This window comes from Plecotus auritus, assembly GCF_963455305.1.
Source record: "Plecotus auritus genome assembly, chromosome: 4".
Lineage (NCBI taxonomy): Eukaryota > Metazoa > Chordata > Mammalia > Chiroptera > Vespertilionidae > Plecotus > Plecotus auritus.
Genome location: NC_137775.1, coordinates 142,559,726 through 142,584,596, shown reverse-complemented (window position 1 = coordinate 142,584,596; position 24,871 = coordinate 142,559,726). Strand labels below are relative to the sequence as shown.

The 24,871-nt window shown below is 40.4% G+C and overlaps 1 protein-coding gene across 8 annotated transcripts in view; it reads left to right on the top strand.

Annotated features, from left to right (window-relative positions):
• The window catches only part of EZH2 (enhancer of zeste 2 polycomb repressive complex 2 subunit), an 80,379-nt gene that overhangs the window by 44,537 nt on the left and 10,971 nt on the right, over window positions 1-24,871 (top strand). For all 8 annotated transcript variants that reach the window (XM_080666054.1, XM_080666053.1, XM_080666052.1 and 5 more), the window contains exons 5-8: window positions 7,365-7,485; window positions 8,296-8,436; window positions 9,374-9,476; window positions 9,971-10,134. In XM_080666054.1, the coding sequence (XP_080522180.1) occupies window positions 7,365-7,485; window positions 8,296-8,436; window positions 9,374-9,476; window positions 9,971-10,134 (529 nt within the window). The remainder of the gene's footprint in view (window positions 1-7,364; window positions 7,486-8,295; window positions 8,437-9,373; window positions 9,477-9,970; window positions 10,135-24,871) is intronic.

Here is a 24,871-nt window from a genome sequence, read left to right as displayed (position 1 = left end):
CTAAAAAAAAGATTCTTTGTCTTGAACCCTTGGCATTTTAATTATGATGTATCTTGGTGTGGTCCTTTTTGGGTTCCTCTTGTTTAGTACTCTCTGCGCTTCCTGAACTTGTAAGTCTATTTCTTTCACCAGGTAGGGGAAGTGTTCTGTCATTATTTCTTCAAATAGGTTTTCAGTATCTTGCTTTTTCTCTTCTCTTTCTGGCACCCCCATAATGCAAATGTTGGTATGCTTGAAGTTGTCCCAGAGATTCCTTACACTATCTTCATATTTTTAGGTTCTTTTTGCTTTTCTGATTGGTCTTTTTTGCCTCCTCATATTCCAAATCATTGATTTGTTTCTCAGAATCCTAATGTTGAATCCCTGTAAATTCTTTTAAAAATATATATATATTTTTATTGATTTCAGAGAGGAAGGGAGAGGGAGAGAGATAGAAACATCAGTGATGAGAGAGAACCATTGATTGGCTGTTTCCTGCACTCTCCCTACAGGGGATCGAACCTGATACCTGGGCATGTGCCCTTGACTGGAATTGAACCCAGGACCCTTAAGTCTGCAGGCCAATGCTCTATCCACTGGACCAAACCAGCTAGGGCTGTAAATTATTCTTTATTTTAGTTAGTGTATGCTTAATTTCTGACCGGTCCTTTTTCATGTCTTTGAAATTCTCCCTAAGATCCTTGGAAGTCTTACTAAGTCCTTTAATGCTCTCATTAATTCCCTTGAAGCTCTCCTTAAAATCCTTGAGTAACCTTATAGCCATTGTTTTGAACTCTATATCCAATAGTTTGCCTGCTTCCATTTCTTTCATTAGTGACATGTTTCTTTGTCTCCTCATTTTGGCTGCTTCCCTGTGTTCGTTTCTATGTATTAGGTAGAGCTTTTAAATCTCCTGGAATTGGTAAAGTGGCCTTTTGTAGTAGGTGTCCTGTAGGGCCCAGTGGCTTAGTCTCTCCAGTTACCTCTAGGTGTACACCCCTGTGTGGGCTGTGTGCACAGTCTTTGTTGTAGTTGAGCCTTGATTGCTGTTGGCATCATTGGGAGGAATTGACCTCCAGGCCAATTGGCTGTGAGGATCAGCTGTGTCTGTAGTAGAAGAACAGCTGTGCAGGAAACACCCCTATGGAGCAGGACTCGTTTCAGTGGGGCTTTGGTGCTCACTGAACCTGGCCCTTGAGTGTGTTGTTTGTGGATGTGTAGAGTTGTAATCTGATATGGTCTCAAGTTGTCCACTGGGTGCACTGACTCTGGGGGCCTCCTGGGAGGTGCAGAATCAGCCATTGCCTGGGGCCACCCAGAAGGAGCTACAGAGAGATCTGCAGATGGCTGCTACTTTATTGGGCTTGGAAGTGCCCAGGCAAGGCAAGGTGTGAAGCAAGGCAGGCTGGTGCTAGTGCCGGGTCTTGGACCTTTTATATTGATAGGTTTGGGGCACATTGGCTCCAGCTATTGCTTGTTTAAGAGATTTTAGCAAAGTCTGAAGCCTGAGCCAGGATAGGCCATTCATATGGAAAAGCCACTGCAAATAGTAGGGCTGCAAATTGGATGCGCGGGGTCTCGGGGAATCTCCCGGGCAGAGTGAACAGTGTGGGCCATGCTGATAGAAACTCAGATATGGCTGCAAGTCAGCTCTGTGATTGGGGAGGGAGATCTCAGCACAGGAACAATGACCCCTGTGGGCACCCTTGTTTGGGAGAAAGTTTCCCCAACCCCCCAAGTTTCTGCCTTGATGCCAGACAGTCCACAATCCCCAGCTGGTTTTTACCACCTGAAGTTATGGGGGACTTCTCTTCCCAGCTCTGGAACTCTGGGATGGGAGTCTGCTGTGGGGCTGGGACCCCTTGCTCCTCACAGGGGGCCTCTGCAGCTGAGATATCCCACCCGATTAAAAAAATGGCACACGTGGGTGTTGGACTTGTTCTGCGCTTCTGCCCCTTCTACCAGTTTTAATGTGCTTTCTTCTTTACTTCTCTAGTTGTAGGACTTCCATTCAGCCAGATTTCAGGTGATTCTGAATGATGGTTCTGTATTTTAGTTATAATTTTGATGTGGTTGTGGGAGGTAGCAAGTAGAGGTGTTTTACCTATGTTGCCATATTGGTTCCAATCAATAAAACGATATTAAAAAAATAAATAAAAGACATAGCCTGGCTGGCGTGGCTCAGAGGTTGAACATTGACCTGTGAACCAGGAGGTGGCAGTTCAATTCCAGGTCAGGGCATATGCCTGGTTTGCAGGCTTGATCCCCAGAGTAGGTATGTAGGAGGCAGCCAGGCAGCCAATCAATGATTCTAATCATTGATGTTTCTATCTCTCTCTCTCCCTTCCTCTCTGAAATCAATAAAAAACATACTGAAAAACACACAAAACACATGAAAAGGCCATCAAGAGTGCTAAAGTTGCTAAGGGTATGAAAGAAACAATGATCACAGGCAATTGAAACGTAGAAAAGCTGTAGTTGATTTGAATAAACAAAAACCAGTTAGCTGTAGATAGCATTTCAGTGACAGCATTTCGGAGGCAGTGATATGTGAATAAACGAAGGTGCTGCTTGCTGACTTCCTGAAAGATACCCCTGGAAAGAGTGCTGAAAGTGATTTGTTTAGGGAGTAGTTCGATAAATTTAAGAAAAGAAGTGTTTGCTTATAGAGTAAACAGTACATTAGAATATGTTCTGTATATAAGAAATGTTAAAACAGAATCATTTGGCGGTCTGGAACGAATTAATTCAATTTACAGGATTTCTTTTTTTAAATTTTATTTATTTATTTATTTATTTATTTATTTATTTATTTATTTATTTATAAAAATAAATCTCTATTCAGATTATTACAATTGTTTCTCCTTTTCCCCCCCATAGCTCCCCTCCACCCGGTTCCCACCCCACCTTCTGCCCTTACCTCCCCCCCACTGTCCTCATCCATAGGTATATGATTTTTGTCCAGTCTCTTCATGAACCCCTCATACCCCTTCCCCCCTGAGAATTATCAGTCCACTCCCTTTCTATGCCCCTGATTCTATTATATTCACCAGATTATTCTGTTCCTCAGGTTTTTAATTCACTTGATTTTTAGGTTCACTTGTTGATAGATATGTATTTGTTGTTCATAATTTTTATCTTTACTTTTTTCTTCTTCCTCTTCTTTAAGAATACCTTTCAGCATTTCATATAATACTGGTTTGGTGGTGATGAACTCCTTTAGCTTTTTCTTATCTGTGAAGCTCTTTATCTGACCTTCAATTCTGAATGATAGCTTTGCTGGGTAGAGTAATCTTGGTTGTAGGTTCTTGCTATTCATGACATTGAAAATTTCTTGCCACTCCCGTCTGGCCTGCATAGTTTCTGTTGAGAAATCAGCTGACAGTCGTATGGGTGCTCCCTTGTAGGTAACTAACTGTTTTTCTCTTGCTGCTTTTAATATTCTCTCTTTGTCTTTTGCTCTTGGCATTTTAATTATGATGTGTCTTGGTGTAGTCCTCTTTGGATTCCTTTTGTTTGGGGTTCTGTGGGCTTCCTGGACTTGTAAGTCTATTTCTTTCACCAGGTGGGGGAAGTTTTCAGTCATTATTTCTTCAAATAGGTTTCCAGTATCTTGCCTCTCTCTTCTTCTGGCACCCCCATAATTCTGATGTTGGTACGCTTGAAGTTGTCCCAGAGTCTTCTTACATTATCTTCAACTTTATGGATTTTTTTTTTTCTTGTTGCTTTTTCGGTTGAGTGTTTTTTGCTTCTTTGTATTTCAATTCTTTGACTTGATTCTTGTGTTCCTCTAGTCTGTTTTTGGGTCTCTGTATAATATTTTTTATTTCAGCCAGTGTATGTTTAATGTCTAGTTGGTCCTTTTTCATATCTTGGAGGGTCTCGTTATATTTATCGGCCTTTTCTAGGATATTCTTGAAAAGCCTTATAACCGTGGTTTTGAATTCTATATCCAGTCGTTTGTTTTCCTCTATTTCTTTAGTTTGTGATCTGTTTCTTTGATGCCGCATTTTCACTGCTTCCCTGAGTTGGTAGGGTAGATTTGTGTGCTAGGTTTCCTATATGGCCCAGTGGGTCTGCCTCCCCAGTTAACCTGAGGTGGACACTCTTGGTGCACCCCTTTGTGGACTGTGTGTACAGCCTTGTTGTAATTAAGTCTTGATTGTTTTTGGTATCACTGGGAGGAATTGACCTCCAGGCCAGTTGGCTGTAAGGATCAGCTGTGTCTACGCTGGGAGAAGTTTGGTGCTGGAGACAGCCTTATAGGATTAGACTTGCCAAATTGTAATAGCCTCTGTGCTCAGCTTGGATGGGGTGGAGTCTTAGGGCGGAGCAGACAGTCTTGGCTTCCCGTCAGCCTTGACCTTGCGCGTACCTTCAGACCTCTGCCTTCCCCGGCTCCCGAGTCTCCGCCCGAGAGTCCAGATTCCCCCCACAAGAGCGTGGGTCCCCAGGGGCTCGCCTGGAACTGGGGTTCAGTGCAGTCAGAACTGGGGCTCAGTGCAGTCGGGGCTCCTTCCCCCTTCCGCCAGAGAAAGTCAGTCAGGCTCTTGGCCGCTCTTCCTCTCTGTGTGCACAAAGACCCTTTGCCGTACCTCCAATTCTCTGTGAGCTTTTCTCTTTCCTTCTAGTTGTAGAATTTTCACTCAGCCAGCTTTCCTGTGGTTCTGGATGGTGTCCGTTCTGTCTTTTAGTTGTAGTTTTGAAATTGTTGTGCGAGGCAGCAGTTTAGGTGCTTACCTATGCCGCCATCTTGGTTTCTCCTCAATTTACAGGATTTCTAATGGGGGGGAAAAGATTTAGTTCTTGAACAAATCGCTTCTTGAACAGCCTTCCATTATGAATTAAGTTCAATAACAGGTTCCATTGTATTTCTTGATAGAAGCAGGATGAAGGAAGATGGGACAAAAGAGAAATTTTCAGTGTGCATTTTTGACTTGTGTCCAATAAAAATATATAATTTTGTTAACTGGATATATAAAATAGTATAGTTTTATTATTTGATAGATAAAATAGGGCAATAAAATGTTGGTGGAAGTCGTTGGTGAGCCTAGTTTAAAGAATTGCTTATGTTTCCAGTGTTTTTAATAACTTAAAGATTTTATAGTGGAGGGTTAAAGGCAAACTTCATATACTCTTGTAAATTTGTGTGATTAAGGCTTGATTCAAAAACATTTAGTTTGAGAATTGTATCACAGGAGCTTAAGGGAAGTTTCATATTTTCATATACTGAAATTCTGAAAGAATACTTTTTAAAGTTGCCAATCCTATCTAATAAAGACAGAATATGCAAATTGACCATCACCCCATGACAAAATGGTGACACCCACATCCAATAAGGAGGGAATATGCAAATTAACGTGACAAAGATGGCGGTGGCCGGCCCGGAGCGAAGGCGGGAGGCAGCTCCCAGCCCTGGAGTGAAGGTGGGAGGCAGCGGCCAGAGTGAAGACTCAGGTCCTGGGAGCCGAAGGGAAACTGGTGCCGGCAGCCAGGGGAAGGAAGGCCTATTCTTGCACGAATCTTCATGCATCACACCTCTAGTATTTACTGTTTATGGATCATACATGGGTTTTGCTGGATACTGACCAAAGCAGATTAGGCAGGCTATCTTTATTATGCTAGGGTATGTTTAGGGGACAAGACTGTGTAGATATAATTGAGAAGACAAAATAGCCATTGTCACTTAATTTTTGCTTGCATCCTAAAAAATGAACTCACCTAGTTTAAATGGGATTAGTGCAAGTGAGATGCAATGAAAACTGGACTCTTTAGTTGTACACAAACTTGATCTGAATAGATCAGTACATTAAAATTAAAATTTTCATTTTACTTCCCATATGCATAGTTTCTACGAATTTCCCTTTTCTCTGTTTAAGCTATGAAGTCTGCAGTTGTCCTAAATTTGTAATCAAGGGTTTATTGGAAAATTTTTCCTTTCTTTGTATTTCCTGACCATTACTGTGTCTCATGGCCTATTGATCATGATCCCAGCCTAAGGCACCTTACACTTTATATAGCTGCCATGACCTCCTATCAGCCTGTCCTTTCAGTTTATCAGAATTATCTCTCTAAAATTTTGTTTTTAATCAGCATCCTGTACAAAGGCCTAAGACTTAGAGCTATCTTTAATTTAGTGTCCTTAAATATGGACTTCAGAACCCTCCAGTCTTTATCTGTAATTAATGTCTTTTTTATTCTTCATTGAAAATTCTCCTGATTGTCAGCTTTCTGTGCTTTGTATTCTTAAGTATTACATTATCTCTTAACTTTTCTTTGATTGGCTCTTCCTAGCTAAGCTAGTATTCTCTTTCTTCTATATTGTCTTTCAAACCTTGGTATAAACCCATCTTGTCATTTTCATTAGCATTATCAATTTTGATATGCATCCTATTCATATCAGTATTGAAATATTTTTTATTATTGTAGAATGTTATTTTATGTAAATGAGTAAATCCTTTTGGCATAAACCTTAATGGATATATCGATACTCTATTTTACATCCCTAGAATTTTATTACATTGAATGTCTCCCAATAACTAGACCAAATGAAATTTAGAAACCATTAATTTAGTTTTGTTTTTTTAATATATTTTATTGATTTTTTACAGAGAGGAAGGGAGAGAGATAGAGAGTCAGAAACATCGATGAGAGAGAAACATCGATCAGCTGCCTCCTGCACACCTCCTACTGGGGATGTGCCCACAACCAAGGTACATGCCCCTGACCGGAATTGAACCTGGGACCCTTCAGTCCGCAGGCCGACGCTCTATCTACTGAGCCAAACCAGTCAGGCTGTTTTTTTTAAAATATATTTTTATTGATTTCAAAGAGGAAGGAAGAGGGAGAGAGAGATAGAAACATTCATGATGAGAGAGAATCATGGATTGGCTACCTCCTGCAAATCCTCCACTGGGGATCAAGCCCACAACCTGGACATGTACCCTTGACCGGAATCGAACCTGGGACCTTTCAGTTCGCAGGCCGACGCTCTATCCACTGAGTCAAACTGGCTAGAGCTTAGTTTTTTTTAAGGTATGGTTATTTATAGTTCATTTTGATAAACCATATTTCATCAATTCCACTTTATCGTCAGATATAGGAACATATACATAAAATAATGGGAAATTTTAACGTTTGATGACGTCAGATTAGGTAAATACGGTATTTTTCCTTAATTTTGTTTCTCTATTATGCTTATTTGTAAGAGGGATCTTTTATTTATAGTTTTTAGAGTTTGCTGTCTATTATTTTAGGTCTGGAGAACTGGGTAAAGACATCTGCTTATGAAAAAAATTACTGTATTTTAGTTATTACATTATTTTAAAAGTTTTGGTACTTAGGATAAGGCTGCTTTTAAATTTATTATTTTTTAAAATTTTTAGGTGGAAGATGAAACTGTTTTACATAACATTCCTTATATGGGGGATGAAGTTTTAGACCAGGATGGGACTTTCATTGAAGAATTAATAAAAAATTATGATGGAAAAGTACACGGGGATAGAGGTGAGCCATGGGTTTATTCTCTTGGAAAAGGGGGCTAAAGAACGGAGAGATACTTTGATTTTTTTTTTTCCAGCATAGATATGAAAAAGATTTTTAAAATATTAAGTTTTATGCTGGATTGGCCTGGCTCACAAGCCTAAAATTTTCAGTGTTTTCCTTAATTTTCAGTTGACCATGTTTGCCACATGAAAATTATGCATAGTTGGTTATAACAAGTTATGTTAATAACATGTAAATTAAATGGAATTGTTTGAATATATATAGATTTTAAGATTCTTTACTAGTAAAATTAATTAGAATTAGGGCTCTGCTTATGTGACATGGGCTCCAAAAGGCTCTACACTCTAAAATACCTTCCCACCAGGCTGTTGTAGTACCTGAAATTCTGTCTTTAGATCATGGCTTTGGTGTTTTGTGTCCAGCAGAGCCTGCTAATTTGTCTGGCAGGAGGGTGATGTGATAGGTGGAACATTGTCAGTTGTTCTCATCATTAGTGGAAAGCAAGGTCTGTCGGTACATTGCTTTGGAGGAGGCGAAGATCATAATTAATTCCTAGAGAATTAGTTACAGTAGAGACCCTGGAAACTTTTGGGGTATGGATGATTAAAGAGAAAATGACAGTGTTGAAGGTAAATTCTGTTCCTAACTTTGCCTTAGGTGAGTCCTGAAAAGGATCTCCCCCTCATTTTAATAATGTTATAATGCTGATTGGTGGGCTCTGACTATTGCAAATCAGAAAAGGCATATGTAAACTTTTGTCATTACCCCTCTTCTCTGTATGTTTCTGATATTTGACTTGGTGAATTTCAGAATGTGGGTTTATAAATGATGAAATTTTTGTGGAGTTGGTGAATGCTCTTGGCCAGTACAATGATGATGATGATGATGATGATGGAGATGATCCTGATGAAGGAGAAGAAAAACAGAAAGATCTGGAGGAGAACAGAGATGGTATGTCTGTTAGGATTGTGTGTAGCCATTACAGCTTCTTTAAAAAACAATGACAAGTAGATAGTCATTCTTTTTCTGTTGTTAAAAATTACATCGATAGCCATATAATCAAAATTAGAATGTTATTTGTAACAATTTATTCTGTACTTGAGAGTCTATTTTCTTTGGCTAACAAAATAGTTTATTTATTTGGTTTTGGGTTTCACTGGGCATTCATAATCGTCATCAGATAACATGCTGATCTCTGTAGTGATCACTTTATATACACCAGCTCTCTGGATCCTCATAATGCTCCACAGGTGGATCTCTCTCATAGTGGAGGAGTTAGGAGGTTTAATGCAGTGAAGTAACTTATTAAGTTCACACTGTAGGGAAAAACAATTCAGACAACGTAAACGGTAACCAGCTCTGAGCACTCCAGAGCTCACGCTCTTAACCTCTTTACCTGAGAAACAGAGGCCCAGTCAGAGCCAGGAGTTGTTGGAAACTTGGCAAAGCTCATTATTTAAGACAACGTAGAAGGATTTTGGTGAAAACTATAGTTTCAAAGAAGCATAAAGTTTTTATAATGGATACCTTAGTGATCATCTAGTTCAGTGCCTTCATTTGCAGATGAGTAAACAGACCCAAGTGGGTCTGTGATCAACCAAGGTCACAAAACCAGTTAGTAGTAACAGAGCTGGTTACCATTTTTCCACCCACTTTTTTTCTGCCTCCCAGTCCGCTTAAAACTCTCCATATTGGATTTTGAAGTTGTTTTTTGTCTGACTCAACTGTCATGCCATAGATACATGTAAAATATATTGGAAGTAAGTGAAACACAAAGTTGATAATTTCTTAGAAGATGACCTTTTTACATATAGTTGTGTGGGAAAAATGAAAGTTTGAAAACTTGTTTACTTTCATTCTTTTTGCCCTTTCATATTTCCCTGTTCAGATAAAGAAAGCCGCCCACCTCGGAAATTTCCTTCTGACAAAATTTTTGAAGCCATTTCCTCAATGTTTCCAGATAAGGGCACAGCAGAAGAACTAAAGGAAAAGTAAGATTTGTTCTTGTGAGGCAGTCTTGTATGGGATATCTCTCACCATTTGGTTTATTGGAAATGGAACTAATGTAATGTAGCTGATGAGTCACTTGCTTTATTTGTCACATCTGCCAAGACATTTGAAGTGAAGCATATACCTGCGGAGCTCTGTCCTATAAAACCTTTTAGAACAAACACACACATAATATGCAATAGTACATGTAGAGGAAAATTTTTCTGGACACTTGTAGAAATTTTAGTGTAGTTGATGTTTAACTTTAATATAAGTACATTTTTCACGAATTTGATTTTTGATATATCTTGCATAATGTGTAATTGGCTCATCACAGATGTTATTGATGGGTCTTTTGTGCTTTAGGCAAGATAAATAAAAATACATGGAATCTGCTTAGAAACTTTATTTTTAGAAGAAAAACACAAAAAGACTTTATTTTTAAAATTGTAACTTTTGTTTTCCATTAACTTACATTTCTCTTGGTTCATTTTAGGTATAAAGAACTCACTGAGCAGCAGCTCCCAGGGGCACTGCCTCCAGAATGTACCCCGAACATAGATGGACCAAATGCTAAATCTGTTCAGAGGGAGCAGAGCCTGCATTCATTTCACACACTCTTCTGTAGGCGATGTTTCAAGTACGACTGCTTCCTACACCGTAAGTGCAGTTATTGTTTTCATTTTCGATCTTTACTGTGGAATTAGGTTTTAGAGCAACTTGGAAATTGTTTTCATTGATTACAACTAGAGTTTATCATTTAATCTTGCAATTAAGATTAAAAATAGTAAGATACTGATCCTATGATTTTTCAATTTGTTGCTTGAGGGTCGCTCCAAAGTCTTTTCACAAGTTTGATTTGTATTGCTATCTCCCACTAACCTGGGATATAGGTAAGTGATTTTTCCATAAATTCTAATGGAACAGTTTCATAATAAACTATTACTTTGAACTAGCTGATAGCCCAGGGCAACACTGCGATAATGATATTAGCCACTTTCTTCAAGATGCTTATAGATGTTATCATCTATCTAGCTATCTAGTGTTAAATCTTTTTTTCTTTTTTTTGGTCCTTTTACAAATACCTGCATTTGAATATAGGTAAAACATAAAATAGTCTGAATGAAATTTAAGTACGGCACACACAAATATTTTCTTACGTTGCTGGGGAATGAGGTTTCTTGGTAAATTGTCCAGGTAACTGGAACTTATTTCTTTAACCATGGTTTAAAAACTACCAACTGCTTTTGAGGAACATATTTCAAAAATATATTTCATACCTCCCAGTTTCCTATGCAGAGTTTACTTGATATAGAGGTTAGTTTTTCCCATATCACATTTTAGTGTGATGTTGGTGACATGGTAACACAGTAGGGGCTCTGCACCAGTCTCCCCTGCACTAAATGGCCCCAAGGTGCTTTTGTCTTTTTCATTTTGAACCTACCTTTCACAGAATTTTCCCCTCATTTTCCACTTGCACGTTTCAATGTGAGTTAGTCTGCCCAAGCCACTAGTTCTTGCCTCCTGTTGAGTTTTGCTCTATCTGTGCACGTCTATCTGCATAGCTCGTGATTTGTGGTGTGATGTGCGTCTTAGTCTTAGAAACAGTAATTTCTGTGTGTGAAGTGGTTTAGTTATCTTAAGTTAGAAAAACTTAACATTGGTTTTTAGAATTATTATTATGTCTCCCATCTCCTTGCTGTTATCCACACTCCTATCTAGTTTAAATTGATTTGGTATTTTTTTTTCTTTTCTATTTTTTTAAATTATTTTTTTATTTTAATATTTTTATACATATGTGTCCTTATTCCCCCATTACCCCCCACCGCACACTCATGCTGCACCCACCTGTTGTCTGTGTCCATTGATTAGGCTCATATGCATGCACACAAGTCCCTTGTTTGATCTCTCCCCCTTACTCCCACCGACTCTCTCCTTCCCTGAGGTTTGAGGTTCTGATTGACATTTCTCAGTCTCTGGTTCTGTTCTTGTTCATCAGTCTATGCCAGCCTTGGGCAAACTACGGCCCGTGGGCCGGATCCGGCTGTTCTATCCAGTTCTCTTGCTCTCCCCTCCGCTCCTTTACTTTGAATTTATATTAGTTCACAGAAACACTCCATCCATGCTTTTGTTCTGGCCCTCTGGTCCAGTTTAAGAACCCATTGTGGCCCTCGAGTCAAAAAGTTTGCCCACCCCTGGTCTATGCCGTTCATTATATTCCACAAATGAGTGAGATCATGTGATATTTATCTTTCCCTGCCTGGCTTATTTAACTTAACATAATACTCTCCATCCATGTTGTTGCAAATGGTAGGAACTCCTTTTTTACCACAGCGTAGTATTCCATTGTGTAGATATACCACAGTTTTTTAATCCACTCATCTGCTGATGGGCATTTAGGCTGTTTCCAAATCTTAGTTATGGTGAATTGTGCTGCTATGAACATAGGGGTGCATATATCCTTTCTGATTGGTGTTTCTAGTTTCTTGGGATATATTCCTAGAAGTGGGATCACTGGGTCAAATGGGAGTTCTATTTTTAGTTTTTTGAGGAAACTCCATACTGTTCTCCACAGTGGCTGCACCAGTCTGCATTCCCACCAGCAGTGCAAAAGAGTTCCTTTTTCTCCGCATCCTCGCCAACACATGTCCTTTGTTGATTTGTTGATGATAGCCATTCTGACAGGTGTAAGATGGTACCGCATTGTTGTTTTGATTTGCATCTCTCTGATGATTAGTGACTTTGAGCAGATTTTCATATGTCTCTTGGCCTTCCTTCTGTCTTCTTTCGAAAAGTGACTATTTAGATCAGTTGCCTATTTTTTGGTTGGGTTATCTTCTTTTTGTTAAGTTGTATGAGTTCTCTATAAATGTTGGAAATTAAACTTTTATCGTTGATATCATTTGCAAATATGTTCTCCCATGCACTGGGCTTTCTTGTTGTTTTATTGATTGTTTCCTTTGCTGTGAAAAAGCTTTTTATTTTTATGTAGTCCCATTTGTTTATTTTCTCTTTAGTTTCCATTGCCCTAGGGGCAGTATCAGTGAAGAAGTTCCTTGGGCATATGTCTGAGATTTTTCTGCCTGTGGATTCCTCTAGTATTTTTATGGTTTCCCGTCTTATGTTTAAGTCCTTTATCCATTTTGAGTTTATTTTTGTGTGTGGTGAAAGTTGGTGATCTAGTTTTATTTTTTTGCATGTATCTGTCCAATTTTCCCAACACCATTTGTTGAAGAGACTGTCTTGACTCCATTGTATGTTCATGCCTCCTTTGTCAAATATTAATTGGGCATAGTGGTTTGGGTTGATTTCTGGGTTCTCTATTCTATTCCATTGATCTATATGTCTGTTCTTGTGCCAGTACCAGGCTGCTTTAAGAACTGTGGCTTTGTAATACAGCTTGATATCTGGTATTGAGATCCCCCCTACTTTGTTCTTCTTTCTCAGGATTGTTGCAGCTATTTGGGGTCTCTTTTTATTCCAGATGAACTTTTTGAAGGTTCGTTCTAGGTCTGTGAAATATGCTGTTGGTATTTAATGGGAATTGCATTGAATCTATAGATTGCTTTGGGTAGTGTGGACATTTTAATGATGTTGATTCTCCCAATCCATGAACATGGTATGTTCTTCCATCTGTTTACGTCTTCCTCTATCTCTTTTATCAGTGTCCTGTAGTTTTCTGCATATAGGTCTTTTACCTCCTTAGTTGAGTTTATTCCCAGGTATCTTAATTTTTTTGGTGCGATGGTAAATGGGATTGCTTTTTTAGTCTCTCTTTCTGTACGTTCACTATTGGTGTATAGAAATGCCGTAGATTTCTTGGCGTTAATTTTGTATCCTGCTACATTGCCGAATTCATTTATTAAGTCTATTAGTTTTTTGATGGAGTCTTTTGGGTTTTTTATGTACAATATCATGTCATCTGCAAACAAGGACAGCTTTACTTCTTCTTTTCCAATTTGGATGCCTTTTATTTCTTCTTGTCTAATTGCAATGGCTAATACTTCCAAGTACTATGTTGAAAAGGAGTGGTGAGAGTGGGCATCCCTGTCTTGTTCCTGTTCTTAGGGGAAATGGTCTTAGTTTTTGCCCATTGAGTATGATGTTAGCTGTGGGTTTATCATATATAGCTTGTATTATGTTGAGGTATGATCCTTCTATTATGTTGTTGAGAGTTTTTATCAAGAAAGGGTGTTGGATTTTGTCAAATGCTTTTTCTGCATCAATTGATATGACTGATTTTTATCTCTCAGCTTGTTTATGTGATGTATCACGTTTATCGATTTGCAGATATTGTACCATCCTTGCATTCCTGGGATAAATCCTACTTGGTCATGGTGTATGATCTTTCTGATGTAGTGCTGGATCCAATTTGCTAGAATTTTGTTGAGGATTTTGGCATCTATGTTCATGAGGGATATTGGCCCGTAATTGTGTTGTCTTTATCTGGTTTTGGTATTAGGGTGATGCTGGCTTCATAGAAGGAGCTTGGAAGTGTTCCTTCCTCTTGAATTTTTTGGAATAGTCTGAGGAGGATAGGTTTTAGTTCTTCCTTGAATGTTTGGTAAAACTCTCCTGTGATGCCATCTAGCCCTGGGCTTTTGTTTGCTGGAAGCTTTTTGATGACTGCTTCAATTTCTTCCATAGTTATTGGCCTATTGAGATGTTTAGATTCTTCCTGATTGAGTTTTGGAAAGTTATATTTTTCTAGGAATATGTCCATTTCCTCCAGGTTGTCCAGTTTGTTGGAATAGAGTTGTTCATAGTATTTTTTAACAATCCTTTGTATTTCGGTGGGGTCTGTTGTAATTTCACCTCTTTCATTTCTGATTTTATTTGGGTCCTCTCTCTTTGCTTCTTGGTGAGCCTGGCTAGAGGTTCATCAATCTTGTTTATCCTTTCAAAGAACCAGCTCTTGGTTTTGTTGATCTTTTGTATTGATTTTTTGGTCTCAATGTTGTTTATCTCTGCTCTGATCTTTATTATTTCCTTCCTTCTGCTTACACTGGGTTTTTCTTGTTGCTCTGTTTCTAACTCTTTGAGTTGTAGGGTTAGGTAATTTATTACCATTGTTGTTTTTTGCAGTAGACTTGTAGTAGAGGCATGAACTTCCCTCTCAAGACTGCTTTCGCTGTGTCCTATAGATTTTGGATTGTTGTGTTTTCATTGTCATTTGTTGCCACGACGTTTTTTATTTCTTCCTTGATCTCTCTGGTAACCCAGTCATTTTTTAATAGCATGCTGTTTAGTCTCCATATGTTTGATTTTTTGGATTGTTTTTATTGTAGTTGATTTCCAGTTTTATGCCATGGTGATCTCAGAAGATGCTTGATATGATTTCTATCTTCTTGAATTTGAAGAGACTTTGCCTATGACCCAACATATGGTCTATCTTTGAAAATAACCCATGTGCACTTGAGAAAAATGTATATTCTGTGGCTTTGGGGTGAAATGTTCTTAAGATGTCAATTCCATCTGGTCTGGTGAGTCATTTAGGATTGATGTTTCTTTGCTGATTTTTTGTTTAGAGGATTTGTGCAATGGTGATAGTGGAGTATTAGAGTCTCCTACTATGATTGTATTGCTGTCAGTCTCTCCTTTGATATCCTCCAGGAGTTTCTTTATGTATTTGGGTGCTCCTGTATTGGGTGCATACATATTTACCAAAGTTATTTCTTCTTGTTGGATTGCTCCCTTTAGTATTATGAAGTGGCCTTCCTTATCTCTTGTTATGTCCTTCACTTTGAGTTCTAATTTGTCAGATATAAGTATTGCTACCCCAGCTTTTTTTTCATTTCCATTCGCCTGAAAAACCTTTTTCTATCCCTTCACCCTCAGTCTGTGTGCGTCTTTTTTTCTGAGGTGGGTTTCTTGTAGACAGCAGATATATGGGTCGTGTTTTCTTATTCAATCTGTTACCCTATGTCTTTTGATTGGGGCATTTAATTCATTTACATTTAAAGTTATTGTTGATAGGTACTTATTTGTCGCCATTTTTATTCTTTACTCCTGTGTTCCTTCTTCACTTCCTTTTCTTTTTTTACAGCAGACCCTTAGGATTTCTTGCATCGCTGGTTTGGTGGTAATAAATTCCCTTATTCCTTTTTTGTCTGTGAAGCTCCCGATTTCACCTTCAATTTTGATTGATAGCCTTGCTGGGTACAGTATTCTTGGATTCAGACCCTTCCTTTGCATGACTTTGTATATTTCATTCCGTTCCCTTCTGGACTGATGAGTTTCTGTTGAGAAATCAGTTGCTAGTCTGATGGGGGATCCTTTGTAGGTAACTTTCTGTCTGTCTTTGGCCGCTTTTAAGATTCTTACTTTGTCATTGGTATTTGCCAATTTAATTATAATGTGCCTTGGCGTCGGTCTTTTGGGGTTCATTTTGCTTGGGACTCTGTGAGCTTCTTGGATTTGTGTGGGGTTTTTTTCCCTATGTCAGGGAAGTTTTCTGTCATTATTTCTTCAAACAAGTTTTCTATTCCTTGCTCCGTTTCCCCTTTGGAGCCCCTATTATGCGGATGTTGTTTTGTTTCGTGTTGTCCCAAAGTTCCCTTAGGCTCTCCTGCTTTTTAATTTTTTTTTCTAGAAGCTGCTCTACTTGGGTATTTTTCCCTACCTTGTCTTCTTGTCACTGATGCGGTCCTCTGCTTTTTCTAGTGTACTCTTGATGCTTTCTATTGAGTTATTTACAGCAGCGATGTCATTTTTCATTTCTTCTTGGTTCTTCTTCATTTCCTCTTGGTTCTTACTCATATTGTCGAATTTGTCTTCCATTCTTTTCAGCCACCTTATGACCATTTCTCTGAATTCTTTCTCTGCCAGGTTGCTTGCCTCCATTTTGTTTGCTTCCTTTTCTGGTGATGCCTGCTTTTCTTTCATATGCGGGCTGTTCTTTTGTCTCCCCATGGTCTCTCTTCTCCGGGTGTTTGATTATGTAGTTCTCTCTCTCCTGTGTTGATTTAAAGGCACAAAATACAACATAACCAGGTACAACACACAAGGTACTGAACAGAAATGTATTCACGATATTAACCCCAAATAAAGGTGACCACTAGAGAAAGGCAAATTAAGGGATAGGAGAGAAAGAAAGAAGAGAGAAAAAAAAAGACAAAAGAAAGGAGTGCCAAAATGAAATTGGGCAAGGGAAAAAAAAGTAAGAGAGAAAAGAAAGAGAATAAGAAAGACAAGGGGAACAAACTGTATATATGGGGGGAAAACTCCAATAGAACAGCCACTAATCCCAGCAAATGCCAGCAACAAGTACTAGGAGATGAATACAAACTACAAACAACAATTAATATCAAGCGAGGCGAGGAAAAACAGATGCAAAAAACAAAAACAAAGCAAACAAGAAAACAAAACAAAAAAGAATAAGCAATAGAATCTCACAAGTAAGCATAAAAAAACGATATAATCAACATTCGAGCAAACAACAAAAGGACAGAGAGAAAAACAATTTTTGGATAGTGAAGACAGAGAAGAGAGGGGTGTGTATGAACTCGGATCAGGGGATTGGAAATTAGATTTATAAGTAGGGTGAAATTTTTTTTTAAAAAATATATTTTATTGATTTTTTACAGAGAGGAAAGGAGAGGGATAGAGAGTTAGAAACACCGATGAAAGAGAAACATCGATCAGCTGCCTCCTGCACATCTCCTACTGGGGATGTGTCCGCAACCAACGTACATGCTGTTGACTGGAATCGAACCTGGGACCTTTCAGTCCACAGGCCGATGCTCTATCCAATGAGCCAAACCAGCCGGGGCAGTAGGGTGAAATTTTAATGGGGTAAAAAGAAAGAATAGGGAAAATCTAAGGCAGGAAAACAGTAAGAGAAACAGGATAACAAAAGGGCAAAAGTTAGGAAGAGTGATGGCATAAAGATAGAGTCGAGATAGAGTAGAATGATGCTAAAGGAATGATGAAAATAGAATGTAGAACACTAATCTCAAAGTCAAATAAAGAGAAAATAAAATGACACTTTTTTTAAAAAAAAAGGTAAAATAGTAGTAATAATACTGATTGTAAATAAAAATGTAATAATTAAAAAGGTAAAATCAAGTGAGGAAAAAAGAAAAAAAATTAGTTTCTTAAGTGAAAGATGAAAAAAAAAATAAAATAAAAATAAAATGTGCTGTAGTGAAGGTCATTCACTTCCTCTATTGTTCTGTTTGGCATGCCTGTTTCCCAGTCAGGACAGTATTGCAGTTCCCTGCGTTCCACTGCTCCCTCAGTCTTGTAAGCCAGTCCTGATTTTTAAGCAGGCAGTGTGTCTTTCTTTCTTGTATTCCTTAATTTGTGATTACACAGGTGTTAATTTGTGATTCAGCCCCTGGGTGGCAGTGTTTCTGGGTTGACTTCCAGTTCTATGGGTCCTTTCTAGCTTCTGCTTTAGATCCTGTTTTCCCTATGGCACTCAATACCAGTTTGTGGGAGTGGGCTGCCTCAGAGCTGGTTCTCTGATGGTCACTCCTCACTCTGATCCCCATGTTCCAGAAACACAGATTTCCCCTGCAGTCTCCTAGGGTGTCCTCAACTGGGTGATCCTATGTATTGGGCTCAGTAATCAGAAAGAAGGATTGAAAGATAAAGTGCGAGTGTGCGAATTCCGGGTTTGCTCCTAAGCCTGCGCAATCCCCTTTTCCCCCTTGTGGCCAAACAGCTGGCACACTCCCAGCTTTTTTAGGCTGTCCTTCTGCGTCAGATCAAAATGGGTTGCTTTTTAGAGATCCCCTCTGTTAGCAGCTCTGAGGACCCCCTTCCGCATTCACAGATTATGCCAGTCCCAACAGCCACGGATTTTTTTAGGCTCAGACTTCCCCCAGTCCTCCAGCTCCCGCAGTGCGCGCGTTTTTCTGTCCTGCCGGGACCAGAGACCTCACCTTATCCCAGGCGAAATCTGACCTGTCCGTGTTGGAGTGTAGAGCTCCTCCGAATCCGCGTGTTTGCGCCAATTGGGGACCAGTGCTCTGGGGTTCGCAGCTGTTCGGTGGGTGCCGCAGTTGTATATTTTCAGGCTTCAGGTAACATCCACTTTCCCCTTCAAGATGGCGCAGTCTCCGCGTCCGAGCCGGTGGCTCTGGGAGGGAACCCAGCAGCAGTGGGGCTTCCCGGTCAAGGGAACCCCATCCAGCTGTCCCCCACCTTCTCCTGGATTATAGCTGTCCCTTAACTCTCCAACAGACAATCCTTGTGCGACCCTCAGCTGTTCTTTCTATCTGCTCCAGGACAAGGCTCAGGACATGTCTTTCCATTCTGCCGCCATTTTGTTTTCTTGATTTGGTATTTTTAATAATCCATAGCTGTTGGATAGTTATCAAATACGTATCTTATTTGGGTTTCACATAGCCCTTGAAAAGTTGTTTTAAAAAGCATTCCCCTTTACACATGATCATTTTGTAAAATATGTCCAATTCTTATTAAGAAGATTGTAGCCCTAGTTTCGCTCAAGTGGATAGAACATCAGCCTCTGGACTGAAGGGTTCTGGGTTCGATTCCAGTCAAGGGCACATGCCTGGGTTGTAGGCTCAATCCCCAGTAGGGGGCATGCAGGAGGTAGCCAATCAATGATCCTCTCTCATCATTGATGTTCCTGTCTCTCCCTTCTTCTCTGAAATAAATAAAAGTATATTAAAAAAAAAAAAAGAATATTGTAAATTGCTGCCCTGGCTGATGTGGCTCTGTGGTTAGAGTGTTGACCAGCACACTGAAGGGTCTTGGGTTTGATTCCTGGTTAAGAGGGCACGTATCTGGATTGCAGGTTTAAACCCCAGCCCCAGTTTGAATAGGGGAGGCAACCATCGATATGTCTCTCTCACATAGATGTTTCTTTCTCTCCCTCCCCCTCTTCTTCCCTCCTTTCCACTCTCTAAAATCAATGGAGAAATATCCTCAGGTGAGGATTAATTCCCCCCCCCCCCCAAAAAAAATAATATTGTAAATTGCATGTCTGCACGTGCTTATGGGGGACCAAAATAGAACTTTTGGTGGGATATTTTGATGTGCTGTCTATTGCCTGAATAGCCTACAGAGGAATTTGTTTCAAGCATAAAACCCAGTTGTATTAGTTTATCCTTTTTGGTATTATGTTAAAGTCCATTTGAATGTTCTTTTTGTAATGTGTATTGAAGACTAGAGATTTTAACATTTATTTATTTTTAAAGATTTTAAAAATGGATTTTTAGAGAGAGAGGGAGGGAGAGGGGGAAGAGAACAGAACATGCATATGCCTCCTACTGGGGATCAAGCCTGAAACTCGGACATGTGCCCTGACTTGGAATTGAACCTCAAACCTCTTGGCTTCTGGGACAGCACTCAACCAACTAATCCACTCCAGCCAGGGCTGAGATTTTAACATTTTAATTGGTTAGAATATCAAAGAAGGTATTTCAAGTTTATAATTGATGGCTGACTTTTTTTTTTAGTATTTTATCTGTGTAATAGTTAAAAAACTTCAGACATACTTGTTCATATTTGCTGTGTAATTCTCAGTAACTAAACCTCCCTAAGTCTGTTTTCCTCGTCTGTGAAATGGGGATGTGGATCTAATACCCGGGTATTTTGTGAGGATTAAATGAGATAATGCCCTAAGCTTCCTAGTGTGTGCTTTTGAACACAGAATTCTGTTTGCTGCTGTCACTGCTTTCCCATGCTTGAGTGTTGGTATTGTTGTTCTGTGAGGGACTGTTTAATAAAAGTCTGATATCTGTCATATACACAAAAGAATTTATGTGATTCTATATGTAAATATTCAGTAAGAATTCATTCTTAGTACCAAGCGCTAATCAGAGCAGACAACAGCAGTATTTTGAGCAGAAGTTAATGTATAAAACTGATAATTTGTACTGATCTGATCATTTGTCACATGAGAGCAAGCTGAAGAAGTGAGTATTTCAGAGAAGTGGTGTCTGATGTGAAGCTGTTCTCTTTGCCTATGCATTGAGGAATGAGTGAGTGTCTGGTCACACCTGCTGCCAAACAACTACTTGCACAAATTATTGCCTTTGTTCCTGTTTCCTGGAAATAGGTGATCACTAACATTTGTTCCAGTGCTGATCCTTGGATTCACCAGTTCTGTATTTGAGGCATCACTTATTAGTTAAAACATTATAAGATTACTAGAGGCCCGGTGCACGAAATTCGTGCACGCGGGGGGGGGGGGTGTCCCTCAGCCCAGCCTGCACCTTCTCCAATCTGGGACCCCTCGAGGGATGTCTGACTGCCCATTTAAGCCTGATCCCGGTGGGATCGGGCCTAAACGGGCAGTCAGACATCTCTCTCACAATCCAGGACTGCTGGCTCCCAACTGCTCGCCTGCCTGCCTTCCTGATTGCCCCTAACCGCTTCTGCCTGCCAGCCTGATCACCCCCTAACCACTCCCCTGCCAGCCTGATGGATGCCTAACTGCTCCCCTGCCAGCCTGTTTGCCCCTAACTGCCCTTCCCTGCAGGCCTGGTCCCCCCCAACTGCTCTCCCCTGCAGGCCTGGGTCCCCCACAACTGCCCTCCCCTGCAGGCCTGGTCACCCCTAACTGCCCTCCCCTGCAGGCCTGGTCCCCCTAAACTGCTCTCCCTGGCAGGCCTGGGTCCCTCCCAACTGCCTTTCCCTGCAGGCCTGGTTGCCCTCAACTTCCCTCCTCTGCTGGCTTGGTCACCCCTAACTGCCTTCCCCTGCAGGCTTGTTTCGCCCCCAACTGCCCTCCCTTGCAGGCCTGGTCCCTCCCAACTGCCCTTCCTTGCTGGCCTGATCGCTCACAATTGCCCTCCCTTGCAGGCCTGGTCCCTCCCAACTGCCCTCCCTTGCTGGCTATCTTGTGGTGGCCATCTTGTGTCCACATGGGGGCAGGATCTTTGACCACATGGGGGCAGCCATCTTGTGTGTTGGAGTGATGGTCAATCTGCATATTACTCTTTTATTAGATAGGATAGAGGCCTGGTGCACGGGTGGGGGCCAGCTGGTTTGCCCAGAAGGGTGCCACGGATCAGGGTGGGGGTTCCCTTGGGGTGTGGGGTGGCCTGGGCGAGGGGTCTGTGGTGGTTTGCAGGCCGGCCACACCCCTTGGCGACCCAAGCAGAGGCCCTGGTATCTGGGGTTTATTTATCTTCTACAATTGAAACTTTGTAGCCTGGAGCGGAGCCAAGCCTTCTGTTTGCTCCGTGACGGCAGCCATTTTTTTTAATTTTATTTATGTATCTTCTATAATTGGAACTTTGTAGCCTTAAGCGGAGGCCTGGGCCAGCCAGGGTGTGCGGAAAGCTTGGCTTCCTCCATCGCCAGGGGCAACCCTAGCCTCCTGCTTTTCCAGCTCTGTGGCTGCCGCAATTTCTGTTTGGGTTTATGTATCTTCTATCATTGAAACTTTGTAGCCTTTAGTGAGGCCTGGGCCGGCCAGGGTGTGTGGAAAGCTTGGCTTCCTCCATCGCCAGGGGCAACCCTAGCCTCCTGCTCTTTCCAGCTCTGTGGCTGCCGCCATTTCTGTTGGGCTATATTTATCTTCTATCATTGAAACTTTGTAGCCTTGAGTGGAGGCCTAGGCCGGCAAGGGCAGGCGGAAAGCTTAGCTTCCTCCATCGCCGGGGAAACCCAAGCCTCCCTCCTGCTCTCTGTGGCTGTAGCCATCTTGGTTGGGTTTATTTGCATATTTGCTCCTGATTGGCTGGTGGGCGTGGCTTGTGGGTGTAGCAGAGTGATGGTTAATTTGCATATTACTCTTTTATTAGATAGGATAAGGGCTACTCAGTATACAATGTGTCCCCAAAAAAGTATACGCAATTGGAATGATTATAAAGTTAGTCTTTATTAACATACAATTAATTTTTTAAAATTTAAAAGAATCTATAGAAATAATTTTTTTTGGTCAATGCCTGTTTTCAAACGGATGACAGAATGGTCCAGGCACTGCTGATAATGCAAAGCAATGGAATTCTAAATCTCAAGAATAATTTCTTCAGTATTTGTGTGCCCTCTATTCGTTGACTGTTGCTGATCTTGTACCATAAACTTTTATCTTTCAAAATCTAGTGTCACTTTAAGATACCTTTAAAGAAAATGTGTTTTTATTGATATTTAAAGAGAGAGTAAGGGAGAGGGGGAGAGAGATGGGCTGCCTCCTACACGCCCCCTATAGGGGATTGAGCCTGGAACCCCAGTCATGTGCACTGACCAGGAATTGAACTGATGACCTCTTGGTTTCTGGGTCGATGCTCAACCACTGAGCCACACCGGCAGGGCAGGATAAATTTTCTTTGTTCAAAGCTTGGTTTGGCTTCACCCATTATTTCAAATCAGTTATACCTGAAAAGGAGTTAAAACTAAGTGAGTTATCAGCTGTTAAACTCTATATACATTTTTTTGCGGGGGACACTCTATATTTTGGTTATTTTTGAGTGTTGCCAATTTAATCTCAAACACAGGTATAGAGAATAGCTGGAATTGTATATAACTTTTACCTTTGCTTGAAAACCTTTAGATAGGTTTTTAAAAAACAATGTTTATTGATTTCAGAGAGGAAGGGAGAGGGAGAGAGAGATAGAAATATTAATGATGAGAGAGAATTACTGATTGGCTGCCTCCTGCATGACCCTTACTGGGGATCGAGCCCTCAACCCAGGTATGTGCCCTGACTGGGCGGGAATCGAACCATGACCTCCTGGTTCAAAGGTTGACACTCAACTACTGAGCTTATATAATGGCTGGGCTTTAGATGATTTTTCATCAAGATTTTATAGGTTGCTTTCAACATTAAAACAAACAAACAGCCGAAACCGGTTTGGCTCAGTGGATAGAGCGTCGGCCTGCGGACTGAAGGGTCCCAGGTTCGATTCCGGTCAAGGGCACGTACCTTGGTTGCGGGCACATCCCCGGTGGGAGGTGTGCAGGAGGCAGCTGATCGATGTTTCTCTCTCATCGATGTTTCTAACTCTCTATCCCTCTCCCTTCCTCTCTGTAAAATATCAATAAAATATATTAAAAAAACAAACAAACAAACAAAAAGCCTTGAAATATCCATGTTCACTCCTTGTAAAATTTAAAAGTATAGTGCCTTAATTTTTTTGATAATGGACTTTTATATAACCATTTTTCTGTATATTTAACTTGAAATACATATTTTTTAAATATATTTTTATTGATTTCAGAGTGGAAGGGAGGGGGAGAGACAGAAACATCAACGATGAGAGAGAATTATTGATTGGCTGCCTCCTGCACACTCCACACTGGGGATCGAGCCTGCAACCCAGGCATGTGCAGTAACCAGGAATTAAACCATGACTTCCTGGTTCATAGGTTGATGCTCAATCACTCAGCCACATTGGCCGGGCTAGCTTGAAATATTTTTTAGTAGCTTACTTCAAATATTAGTATTTTAAGATGTCTGTTTGAAAAGTATTCTGGACATTTCTGGAAGAGGGAATTCTTTATATATATGGGCTTGTTTGAAATTCTGCTGAGGGAATCTAGTCATAATAATGGTACTTTAAAATTTATTAAAGTACTTTTGATTATAAATACGTTGATTTTGTCATTATAGTCTGTTGTTGTTCCTGTCTTTGAGACTATGATTATGGTTAATAAGTACTGTTACCTAGTTCTAGCTAAGGACCACCAGAGGCTACTGTCCTCACTTGAGCTGTGTGTGTGTGTGTGTATGTGTTTCTGTCTACAGATACACGCGTGCCTTTTATTTTCACTGAATTAGGGTGAGAATATCAATCTACAAATGTATCAGGTGTTAGAGGAGGCATCCCAACTAAAAACATATTTTACCAAATGTGTTACTCATTGTGTGCACTAACTCTGGCTGACTACTTTTTTTTTTGGATTGATGTAATTCTGGGCTGCTGATGTAACTGCAGCCTTCTGTGTGTGCAGTCTGTGTGTTAGGGGTCCTTGCCTGTCCAAAATCTAATCCACTGCAATGTTAGTTGTATGCTTTAGGCCAGGCATCCTCAAACTACGGCCCACGGGCCACATGCGGCCTGCCGAGGACATTTATCCGGCCCGCCGGGTGCCGCTGCCTGTCCTGCTTAGCAGCTGACTCGTCCCGGCCCCGCAGTGCGCATAGGAATTTGTTCATAGTTTTTTTTTAAACTATAGTCCAGCCATCCAGTGGTCTGAGGGACAGTGAATTGGCCCCCTGTTTAAAAAGTTTGAGGACCCCTGCTTTAGTTAGGCTCTTGTTCTGGGGGGGAAACTTATGCACTTGAAAAGAATTTGAGCTTTGAATTTCTACTTTTAAAAACATAACTTTATTGTCTTTTTGTTTTCCTTCCCTCATCAGTCTGTCTTTATTTTCATTTTAAGTATGACCTTTTACAAATATTTTTAAAATGACTTATTTTATGAGTCTGTCACTTGTTTTTATCCAAATTAATTTTCATTTTGTGTAGTTCTT